Source organism: Leptopilina heterotoma, unplaced genomic scaffold, assembly GCF_015476425.1.
Source record: "Leptopilina heterotoma isolate Lh14 unplaced genomic scaffold, ASM1547642v1 Lhet_123, whole genome shotgun sequence".
Taxonomy (NCBI): Eukaryota; Metazoa; Arthropoda; class Insecta; order Hymenoptera; family Figitidae; genus Leptopilina; species Leptopilina heterotoma.
The window spans coordinates 4,679,026-4,691,879 of record NW_025110842.1 but is presented as its reverse complement, the minus strand read 5'-3'; the positions used below and the strand labels follow the sequence as shown (position 1 = coordinate 4,691,879).

Genomic DNA, 12,854 nt, shown 5'->3' with positions numbered 1-12,854 from the left:
AAAAAAAAAATTCTTCGCAAGAATTCAATTATTTTTATAAAATTAGAAAAATATTCCAAAAAAATTTAACTGTTTTCTTAAATTATGAAATTCTTCAAAAAAAAAGTCAATTTTTCCTAAAATTTATAAAATTCTTCAGAAAATTTCAATTATTTTCAAAAAATTTTTAAAAATTCTTCGCAAGAATTCAATTATTTTAATAAATAATAAAATATTTCAAGAAAATTCAATTATTTTCATAAATAAAGAAAATTTGCCTAAAGAAATCAATTATTTTTGTAAATAATAAAATTCTTCTGAAAAATTCAATTATTTTTATAAATGATAACATTTTTCATTGAAAATTCAATTATTTTCAAATATTTTTTTAAATTCTTCGTAAGAATTAAATTATTTAAAATTCTTTCATGAATAATAAAATTCGTAGCATAAATTCAATTTATTAGCAGGATAAGAAAAAAGTAAATATTTTTGATGAAAATTAGGAAAAAGTCAGGAAAATAAAAAATATGGAATGGAATTTTTGTCAATTTTGTGAAGTGAATAAAACGAGTTTTTTTTTGTTTCTTTTTGACATTAAAAAAATGACAATAACCCACAAAAATTAATTTTCAAAAAAAAAACAAATGAATAGAGATAATTTGCTAACGGAAAATACTTAATTAATATTTTTTAAAAATAATTGTATTCTTTCGGGAAATTTAATTAAAATTGTATTGAATTGCTTTAAAAAATATTTATTTAAAAATTAATTTATTGGTGACTTTGAATAATTTTCCATTTAAGGAAATTCGTAATTATAAATGTACTGGAATATTTTTTTTAGTATCTAATAATTGTCAGAGTAAATAGCCGAATATTTTTTAGATTTAGAAAAAAGGGAAAATTTCGTTTGGAAATCAGGAAAAGTCGGGGAAAATCAGAATAAAATTTTGAAATTATATTAAATATTTAATTAAAATTGTATTGAATTACTTTAAAAAATATTTATATTTAAAAATTAATTTATTGGTGACTTTTGAATAATTTTGAGAAAAAATTGTTTTTTCCCCGCAGGTCTGGATAATTCTGTCCTACCGTACGTGCACAGTTTTTCCAATCACAATGTAAATGGCCAGCAATTGCTCAATTTAAGACCCGAGGATTTGGATCATCTCGGCGTATTGAAACTTGGTCATCAAGAGACAATTCTCGAGGCCGTTGAGTACTTGAGAAATTTTCACTATGAATTGGATCGGGAAAATTTGCAATTACTCTCGTTGCGATTGTCGTGTCTCACGCACAGTTTATTCAATGAATTATCGAGACAAACGGATTTGCAGCCGGTGTCGACGCAAACACTGGCCGATGTGGCGACAATTATCACTGCGGTGAAGCCACTTGTCTGCTGGCTGGATCGTCCGCCATTCAGTGGACAGCTCGAGTACAATGATAAAAAAACGGAATTGCTCAAACTCTCATTGGAAATGGCGACGTGCGCTCAAAGGGATCGTTTCGCTGAGAAGCCAATTGAAGAAATACGCACGACGTGTGGACAAATGGCTAAATTGGCCGATTATATTGTACAAGATATTGCCGATCCAATGATATTGCAACCGGCGAGTTTGGATTTGGCGACGTTGAAAAAACGACCTGGCGACGATTTGGTGGGTATTTTTTTTCTCTTTTTCTATTTTTTCCTAATTTTCCTCATTTTTCAAACGTTTATGAAACATTTTAATGAACGAAAGTTTTTTCTGCGTGAATATTTTTAAAAACTACTTACTCTTTACAAAAAAAGAAAGATTAAAATAAATAAAATATTTAATAAATTTTTCTATTTCTGACCACAAAATGGATTTTTAAATATTGTTCAATTATTTCAAAAGTTTTTAATTATCTTGATAAATAACAAAATTCTTCACAGAAATTCAATTATTTTTAAGAATTTTAATCAATATCTTTAAAAAAAAAAAAAATCTTTCAAAATTCAATTATTTTCAAAAATAACAATATTCATCACAAGAATTCAATTATTTTCAAAAGTAATAAAATTCAATTATTTTCAAAAATTTCAACGAATATCTCATCAAGAATTCAATTATCTTTATAAATAACATAATCTTTCGCCAAAAATTCAATTATATAAAAAAATTTTTTTAATTGAATTCTTTGCAAAATTTCAATTAGTTTCAATAGTTTTTTGCAATTCAATAATTTTCAATATTTACTATTTTCATAAAAATTATTAAAAAATTTTTTATTGATACAATTCAAAAGAATTCAATTTTAAGAAAAATTCAATTATTCAATAAAACAAAAAAAATCCGTTGAAAAAATTCAAATATTTTCATAAAAAAAATTTTAATTCGTTGCAGAAAATCAATTATTTTCAAATATTTTTAATTTTTTAAAAAAATTTGTAGAAAAAATTCAATTATTTTCATAAATATTCAAATTTTTCGAAGGAATTCAATGATTTTAAAAAATTTCTATAAAATTGACAAGTATTCAATTATTTACACAAATAATCAAATTATTCGAAGGAACTCAATTATTTTCATAAATTAATATAAAATTCTTGGCAAGAATTCGATGATTTTCATAAAATAATCAAATTATTCGAAGGAATTCAATTATTTTTAAAAATTTCTTGGCAAGAATTCAATTATTTTCATAAATAATAAAATTATTCGAAGAAATTCAATTATTTTTAAGAATTTCTATATAATTCTTGTCAACAATTCAATTATTTTGAAAAATAATCAAATTTTTCGAAGGAATTTAATTATTTAAAAAAAATGCTATAAAGTTCTTGTCAAGAATTCAATTCTTTTCAAAAAATAATCAAATTTGTTGAAGGAATTGGATTATTTCTTAAAAATTTCTACAAAGTTCTTGGCAAGAATTCAATTATTTTCATAAATAATCAAATTATTCGAAGGAATTCATTTATTTTAATAAATAATCAAATTTTTCGAAGGATTTCAATTATTTTCAAAAATAATCGAATTTTTCGAAGAAATGCAATTATTTAAAAAAATTTCTATAAAATCCTTGCCAAGAATTAAATTATTTTCATAAATAACCAAATTTTTCGAAGGAATTCAATTATTTTTGAAAATATCTTTAAATGTTTTTGGCAGGAATTCAATTCTTTTTAAAAATAATCAAATTTTTCGAAGGAATTCAATTATTTTTATAAATTATCAAATTTTTCGAAGGAATTCAATTATTTTAAAAAATTTCTTGGCAAGAATTCAATTATTTTAATTTATTGTCAAGAAATCAATTATTTTCATAAATAATCAAATTTTTCGAAGGAATTCAATTATTTTAAAAAATTTAATATTTATAAAATTTTTTTATTTTTTATATATTTTTTTTTTATTTTATTTTATTTTCTTTAAAGTTCTTGACAAGAATTGAATTATTTTCATGAAATAATAAAATTCTGCAAAAAGAATTGAATTATTTTCATGAAATAATAAAATTCTGCAAAAAGAATTGAATTATTTTAAAAAATAATCAAATTTTTCGAAGGAATTTTATTATTTTAAAAAAAATGCTAAAAAGTTCTTGTCAAGAATTCAATTCTTTTCAAAAAATAATCAAATTTGTCGAAGAAATTTGATTATTTTTTAAAAATTTCTACAAAGTTCTTGGCAAGAATTCAATTATTTTCATAAATAATAAAATTATTCGAAGGAATTCAATTATTTCCATAAATAATCGAATTTTTCGAAGGATTTCAATTATTTTCAAAAATAATCGAATTTTTCGAAAAAATACAATTTTTTAAAAAAATTTCTACAAAATCGTTGCCAAGAATTCAATTATTTTCATAAATAACCAAATTTTTCGAAGGAATTCAATTATTTTTAAAAATATCTTTAAAAGTTTTTGGCAAGAATTCAATTCTTTTTAAAAATAATCAAATTTTTCGAAGGAATTCAATTATTTTTATAAATTATCAAATTTTTTGAAAGAATTCAATTATTTTAAAAAATTTCTTGGCAAGAATTCAATTATTTTCATTTCTTGTCAAGAATTTAATTATTTTTATAAATAATCAAATTTTTCGAAGGAATACAATTATTTTTAAAAATTTATTTAAAGTTCTTGGCCAGGAATTCAATTATTTACATGAAATAATAAAATTCTGCAAAAAGAATTGAATTATTTTCACAAATAATCAAATTATTCGAAGGAATTCAATTATTTTTAAAAATTTCTTTTAAATTCTTGGCAAGAATTCAATTATTTTTAATTATTTTTTGAAATTAATTAAATTTTAAAAATTATTTCAATAATTTTTCAATTAATTTGGATATAATTGAATTTTGAAATTAGTTCAATATTTTTTCAATATTCAATATTTTCGTATATAATTAAATTCTTTGAATAATTTAAAAGAAGTTGATTTCAAAATAATTGAATTTTTTAAATGATTTTTCATTGGAATTTCAAAAAAGAATTGAATTCTTTTGAAGAATTTTATTTAAATGATTAGAAAAATTTTTTTATTTACGAATAGAATTGAATTCTTGAGAAAATTTTTATTACAACTTTTGAAAATATTAAAATTTTTTTTAAATTGTATTTTTTTTTAAAATAATTTAAATTATTTGAATTAAAATATCTGATATTGTTTGAAGAATTTAATTTAAATTTAAAAAAGAATTAAAAATAATTGAATTCTTTCCAAGAACATTTTTTTAAAATTTATAAATAATCTTAATTTTTAAAAGTTTTATATTAAAATGTTTTTAAATTTTAATTGTTATTTAAATTTTCAAAAAAACTTGATTAATAATTAATAATAATAATTAAAATTAAATAATGAGTAATAATAAATAAAATTAAGAAATAAGTAATAATAATGATTAATGAATAAAATTTGAGATTAATAATTTTAAAACTTTTATTTTCGAAAAACTCTGACAATATGGAAGTTTGCGTCGCGTGATTGCAATTTCCGTTTTTGATAAAAAAAAGAAAGAAACTTCAGTCGCGGCGCTTTATTTCTTTGTTCAGTTACATTTAAACTTTCTCTTCACAGGGTTTTTGTATTCTCCCGTCATTTCATGGAGCTCATCAAATTGCCGAGATTAAATTCGGATCGGCTGCTCATCAATGTGGAAAAATGGAAGAGGGCGACGAAATTGTTCAGGTGAATTAAAAATAATTACTTAAACCTGCCAATAAAAATTAATTAAATTAATAAACGAAAATAGTATTAAAAATAAATTTTTTTCTAAAATAAGTTTTTCTTTTCAAGAAAACAAAAATTTATTTTTGCAAAAAATTCATTGTTTCTTTTCTAAAAACAAATTCATTTTCGTCAAAAATTCATTTTTCTTTTCTAAAAAATTCATAATTTCTTTTCTAAAAACAAATTCATTTTTCTTTTCTAAAAAGAAAAATTAATTTTCTCCTGAAGAGAAATTAAATTAATTGAAATATAAAACCTTTTTTTTTCTTTTCTAATAAAAAAATTCATTTTTGCCAAAAATAGAAAATAATAGGGAAAATAGGAAATAATTTTCGTCAAAAGTTAAGAGAAATTATAAAATGAATAATTGAAATAAAAAATGAATTTTTCTTTTCTAAAAACAAAAAATTCAGGGCTCGGATTGTGCGACTTTTTCGAATTTTTTCGACTTTTCTAAGGAAACGTGACTTTTTTAGACTATTTTGTGAAAAAATGCCTTTAATCGACTTTTCAAGATTTGTTTTAGTAAAATGCGAATGAAATTGAAAAACTTTTTTTAAATTTAAATGAAAAAGTTTGAGTCAAAAAAATGTTCTGTTACATTTATTTACAAATTTCTTTCAAATTTTTCGAAAACATCAATAACTTGTTTTTTAAATAAATATTTAATTATTATTTTTCCATAGGAATTAAAATTCTTCAAACGATTCAAATTCAAATCTTTTTGAAATTAAACAACTTATAAAAAATTGTTATAAAACATGAAGAAATCGATCACTCCGAGTCTTCGACTCGGAGCAATCGATGTCTTCATGTTTTATAATTATTAAAGATGACCGAGTGATAAAATCATTTTTTTATATTATAAGACTTTAGAAAAAAAAATCTTTCAATTATTTTTTATGCAAATAATTGAATTATTCGGAAGAAATTTATAAATCATTCGTAAGTAATTGAATTTTGCAGAAGAATGTTGATATTTACAAAGATAATTGAAATTTTGAGGAGAATTTTAAAAAAAAATTTTGAAAATAATTTAGTTTTTGTGAAGAATTTTCTTACTTTTCAAGATAATTGAATTTTGCAAAGAATTTTCTTAGAACTTTTGAAGATAATTAAATTTCCAGGATGAATTTTATTATTTATGAAGATAATTGAAATTTTGACAAGAATTTTATTAAAATTTTTGTTAAATAATTGAATTTCGAAGAAGAATTTTATTATTTATAAAAATAATTGACATTTTATAGAGAATTTTAGAAAAAAAAATGTTAAAAATACCTAATTAAAATTTTGCTATGAATTTTATTAAATTTCTAAAAATTTTATTCCGGATTGTTTGATATTAATGTATCTGTTGTCGAGAAATGTGATTTTTTTACAATTTTGACAATTTCGTGTTTCTTTTTGTCGTTTTTTTCTCTAAAATTTCATGCGACTTTTTTCCGACTTTTTCGTGAAATTTTTTGTGACTTTTCGTGACTTTTATTGTAAATTTATGCGACTAAAGCGACTTTTTTTTGAGTCTTAAAGACGATCCGAGCCCTGGAATTTAATTTTCTGAAAAAAATTAGTTTTCTGCCAAAAATTAATTTTCTCTCAAAAATTAATTTTTTTGGCAAAAATTAATTTTCTAGAAAAAATTAATTTTCTGATAAAAATTAATTTTTTGTCAACAATTAATTTTTTGGCAAAAATTAATTGATTGTTAAAAATTAATTTTTTGTCAGAAAATTAATATTTTGTCAGAAAATTAATATTTTGTCAGAAAATTAATTGATTGTTAAAAATTAATTTTTTGTCAGAAAATTAATTTTCTGCCAAAAATAGAAAAAATTTATTAATTTAAAATAAATTATCAAAAATTTCTTTATTTCAGGTCAATTATCAAACGGTCGTAGGTTGGGAGCGTAAAAACGTACTGGAATTATTTCGCGAGAGTCCAGCGGAAGTTCTCCTCACCTTAAAACGTCGACCTCGTCACACAAAAGTCTACGGTCAAATTTACATAAAACCATATCGTCTACCAAGCAATAAAAAAACTCCCTACGCATCACGTTGGCATCACAATCTTCCATCGCCACGTCCCGAATTATTAACAATCCCCGATTTTCAAATGCCCCTTCCAAAGCACACTCCCAAAGAAAATTCCCTTCATCATCATCAAGATGTGCCCACAATGATCGACACCGTCGACATGATGCTCGACACAATAACAACCGACAGCAGCAACGATTCCGATTCCGAAATCGAATCCCCCTCATCGGTTCGTCTCTATTTGGCCAAGCCTCGCAACACAGTTCAGAGACGCGCGACAATAACGGGCGCGAGTCCAACGACAAAGCACAGCATCGACATCGAGCGTTTCTGGCGAGAATTGAAGCAGGAGCACAATTCGACTTTTCAACTTAGGGACAAGGCCGCATCTTGCGCTCACGGTTTGAATCAAGTACAATCGAGACCACAAACTTGTCTCGGAATCGAACAGCAGCGAACTTTGAAAAGTAGAAATTCTTCCGTATTCTCGAACGACGAGGAAAAAATTCCCAACGACAGGGAGACGACAATTGTTGCAGATTGTGATAGTAAAGTGCCTTTAGAGAAGAAATCAAGTCGTGGCGAATTGGAAAAATGTCACAGTACGCCAGCTTATGATTTTTTAATTGAGAACAAGAAGAATTTACAATTTCCCGATTCGTCGGAGGTGAAAATTGTCATTGGCAGTGTTGTGCAGAAAATTAATAATTTCGAGAAGCATTTGATTCGATCGAACGAGAAGATTTATTGCGAGAGAGGCGAAAAAAGCGAGAGGAGCGAGAGGAGCGAAAAAAGGGAAAAAATCCTTTCGATAGAGGAAAAATATTCACCGCCTAAAGTTCCGGCGAAAAAGTCGCCTCGCGGTTTATTGAGCGAGAGAGTGTTTTGTGACGAGGGGGGAAAAATAATCGAAGGCGACGAGAGGGAAAGAAGGCAGGAGAGGGAAAAAAGGGAGAAAAGAGAGAAAAATGAGGAGAAACGAGAGAAGAGCGAGGAGAAGGAGAATAGAGAGAGAAAGGAGCGAAGAAAGAGAAAGGAGGGGGAAAAATTGGAGAAATACGAGAAATACGAGGAAAATTGGGAGAGGAACGAAGAAAAATGGGGAACGAACGAAGAAAAGAGAATAAAAGGGGAGAAATGGGCGAGGAACGAGGAAAAAAGAGCGACAGAAGAAAAATGGTCGAGGAACGAGGAAAAAAGAGCGAAAGAAGAAAAATGGGCGAGGAACGAGGAAAAATGGGCGAAAAACGAAGAAGAAAGAGTAAAAGAAGAAAACTGGGGGAAGAACGAAGAAAAAAGGGGGAAGAATGAAGAAAAGAGAGTAAAAGAAGAAAAATGGGGGAAAAGCGAAGAAAAACAGGAAAAAGAAGGAAAAATTGAGAATTTTGAAGAAAAACAAGTGAAAAGAATGGGAAAAATGGAGCAAAATGAGGAAAAACTGGAGAAAGGTGAAGAAAGAAGGAAAGGTGAAGAAAGACAGATAAGTGAAGAAAGAAGGATAAGTGAAGAAAAACTGGGAAAAAGCGAAGAAAGAAGAGACGAAGAGGAAAATTGGGGGAGAAATGAAGAAAGAAGAGCGAAAGACGAAGAAATAGAGAGAAATGAAGAAAATTGGAGGAAAAGAAGAGGAATAATGGAGAAAAGTGAAGAAGAAGAGAAAAGAGGGGGAAGAATTAGCAGAAATTACGAACAAGAGAAACGAATCGGAAAAATGGAGAAAAAAGACGAGAAACTAGAGAAAAGGAGAGAAAAATGGGCGAACAACGAAGAAGAAAGAGTGAATGAAGAAAAAATGGTGAAAAGTGAAGAAAAAAGAGTGAAAAGTGAAGAAAAAGTGATGAAAATTGACGAAAAAGTGGCTAAAAGCGAAGAAAAACGAGTGAACGAAGAAAAAATGGTGAAAAGTGAAGGAAAAGTGGTTAAAAATGAGGAAAAAAGAGTGAAAGAAGAAAAAGTGGCTAAAAGTGAAGAAAGAAGAGTGAAAGAAGATAAAATTGAGAGAAACGAAGAAAGACGAACGAAAGAAGAAAAATTCTCCAGAAACGAATCAAATTTCGAAAAAAGTGAAGAAAGAAGAGCGAAGGAAGAAAAATTCCCTAGAAATGAAGCAAATTTCGAGAGAAGTGAAGAAAGAAGAGCGAAAGAAGAAAAATTCCCTAGAAACGAACCAAATTTCGAGAGAAGTGAAGAAAGAAGAGCGAAGGAAGAAAAATTCCCCAGAAACGAACCAAAATTCGAAAAAATCGAAGAAAAAAGAGCGAAAGAGGGAAAATTCTCCAACGCTGAGAAAAACGGTGCGAAAGAAGAGAAATTCTCGAAAAATGAAGAAAGAAGAGCGAAAGAAGAGAAATTCTTGAGAAACGAACTAAATTTTGAGAGAAATGAAGAAAGAAGAGCGAAAGAGGAAAAATTCTCGAGAAACGAACCAAGTTTCGAAAAAATCGAAGAAAAAAGAGCGAAGGAAGAAAAATTCCCTAGAAACGAAACAAATTTCGAGAGAAGTGAAGAAAGAAGAGCGAAGGAAGAAAAATTCCCTAGAAATGAAGTAAATTTCGAGAGAAGTGAAGAAAGAAGAGCGAAGGAAGAAAAATTCTTGAGAAACGAAGTAAATTTCGAGAGAAGTGAAGAAAGAAGAGCGAAGGAAGAAAAATTCCCTAGAAACGAACCAAATTTCGAAAAAATCGAAGAAAAAAGAGCGAAGGAAGAAAAATTCCCCAGAAACGAATCAAATTTCGAAAAAATCGAAGAAAACAGAGCGAAGGAAGAAAAATTCCCTAGAAACGAAGCAAATTTCGAGAGAACTGAAGAAAGAAGAGCGAAGGAAGAAAAATTCCCCAGAAACGAACCAAATTTCGAGAGAAGTGAAGAAAGAAGAGCGAAAAGTGAAGAGAAATTCTCGAAAAACGAAGCGAATTCGGAGAGAAATGAAGAAAAATTGGAGAAAAATAGAGAAAGAAGGGAGAAAATGGAGAAAAACGAAGAGAAAACGGAGAGAAGGGAAAAAACGAAACTAGACGTCGAGAGAGACAGAAAACGACCGGAAGTAAAGCCGAGACTCTGTCCACCGGAACCGCCGCCTAGAAAATATTTTTCAAAGCCGAAAGTTCCCGAAAGACCGCGAAAGGATCTACACACAGAGGACGCAAAGTTTTCCGAAACATTTACCGATTTCTCCAATAAATCGACCGATTTCTCCAATAAATTGACCGATTTCTCCAATAAATCGACCGATTTCCCCAATAAATCTACCGATTTCGAGGAGAAATCCCTAAAATCGTTAAATTCCACCGCTGGTTCGATGAATTCAAGTGGAAATTCGTCAAATTCATTCGAAAACTCAAGAATTTCGATCGACAACTCGAAAAACTCGTCGAGAAGTGACAAAAGTTTGAAAAATCCAAACTCGATCTGCAACTCAATGCCAGGAGACTCGACGGAATTCATCGAGCAGACTGCGTTAAATCTCGGCGAAAAATCCTTTGAATTCATCGACGAATTGCCGGTGAATTTCGATTTTAAAAATTCCACCCTCGACGCTTATGGTTATTCGCAGATTTACGATTCGCAAGAGGAGAAGATGACGAGCACCACCGAGCGCTTTAACGATTCAAGAATATCGACTTTGGACTCGAGAACATCGAATGATTCGGCTTCGCGAATTTTTGATTCGCGAATATCCGATGAGTCAGCTTCGAGGACTTTGGACTCGCGAACGTCCGATGAATCGTCATCGAGACTGTCGAATGAATCGTCATCGAGGAATTTCGATTCCAGGGATTCCAGGGATTTGAGAATTTTGGGTGAATCGCGACAATTGGAGTCGAGAATTTTGGGCGAATCGCGAACTTTGGACTCGAGAATGTCAAATGAATCGCGATTGTCTGATTCTCGTTTCGATTCGAGAACTTTGGACTCGAGGATTTATGATTCGAGATTTTCGGGTGAGGCGAGGAATTTTCCGAGGGATTCGAGGACACTGGACGCGAGGTTCTCTGAATCGAGGTTCGATGGTAGAAGCGAATCGAGGTTCGATGGTAGAAACGAATCGAGATACGAAGCAAGGAATGAATCGTGGAACGAATCTAGAAACGAAGGAAGAACCGAATCCAGAAACGAAGGAAGAACCGATTCGAGAAACGATTCCAGAAACGAAGGAAGAAGCGAAGGAAGAAGCCAAAATCTAAGAACCCCGATCGAGAGTCAACTCCGAATGGAAAACGCACTACTAGACTCAACAGACGGTGCGGGATGTTCGCGTCAGCAGGAAAAACCGCGAACCCTCGAAAAAGATCGGGGAGTAGTGAACCGAGCGATGATGGTGGCAAGAAGCATCGGATTCAACACCTCAAAGACCCTCACGTCACCGAAAACCTCAAGAAAGCGAAACATGGCCCTGGCGAAGAGGAGGAACATCTCCGCGAAGGAACTCACGCCCAACGACCTCGAAGGCTGGTTAATCTACAGATCGCGAGGCGCAGGTGGCGCCTGGGCAAAAGCCTGGTTCGTCCTCAAAGGCTCCTCACTGTTCCGCTTCAAGACCCAGGAAAGTCCAAAGGCCGATTGTCTCATTGCCCTGGCGGGTTTCACCGCGTCGCAAGCGTCGGAGGTCAAGTCGAGGAAGCACGCCTTCAAGGTCTATCACACGGGGACTGTGTTCTATTTCGCTGCCGACACGGACGACTCGCTGCTCACTTGGCTCGACGCCGTCAGTAAGACGACAGTGGGCGCCGACGTCGCCGATAGATCGAGTGGTTTGTTCAGTGAGACTGACGAGAGCGATGGCGAGAGTTGTAGCAGAAATAGTAAATTACCGAATTCCGAGAGTGGAAAGGTGTTTGGTTCGTTGAAAAAGAGTGGAAAAAAGGAGCAGAATTTACCAACTGGAGCGAGTTTGGATAGAAAGTATTTGAAATTTCTTGGGAAGAGTCAAAATGTTCCGGTACCGACGGCGCAGTTTAGGAGTTATCGACGTGTATTGCCGAGCTCGACGCCTAGGTGAGATTTTTTTTGTCTGAAAAAGCAAAGGTTTAAAATAGATTTTACTTTTTTTTACAGTAAAAATAGATCTTGGGACATTACCATTTGGATTGCAACGCATTCCTGAAAACTCTGGAATTGAAAGGGAATTTTATAAACCTGGAAAAGTCAGGGAATTTTGATCGAAATCCTGGAAAATTTTTCTTTTCTAAAGTTTATTCTTAAAATCTAATTTTACAAAAATATTTCAAAATATAATTCAATTTTAAAAAAATTTTCATAAATAAATTCATAAATAAAACAATTTTCATAAATAGATGAACTTCAAAAGATTTTGATTTAAAATTTTGGAAAATTTCAATTTCAAATGAATTTTATTAGAAATATAAAAAGAACTTTAAAAAAATGATTTAAAAAAAATTTAAAAGCTAAAATTTATCAAAAATTAGTTAAATTTTTTATTTTAATATATATTACACTAGTTTTATTAAAAATAATGGGTGTATAGAAGAATTTTAGTTAAAAACATTAAAACAAATTTGAACTTTGAAGCAGAAATTGATGTGCAGAAATTTAATTATTTTCAAAAGTTGTAAAATTCTTCACAGAAATTTAATTATTTTCAAAAATTAGTAAAATTCTTAAC

General features: G+C 29.3%; 1 protein-coding gene across 1 annotated transcript in view; it reads left to right on the top strand.

The window, feature by feature from the left end:
• The window catches only part of LOC122512559, a 31,379-nt gene that overhangs the window by 3,376 nt on the left and 15,149 nt on the right, over positions 1–12,854 (top strand). Inside the window, exons 2-4 of the mRNA XM_043628459.1 lie at positions 1,057–1,646; positions 5,042–5,152; positions 7,074–12,226. Coding sequence (XP_043484394.1) covers positions 1,057–1,646; positions 5,042–5,152; positions 7,074–12,226 — 5,854 coding nt within the window. The remainder of the gene's footprint in view (positions 1–1,056; positions 1,647–5,041; positions 5,153–7,073; positions 12,227–12,854) is intronic.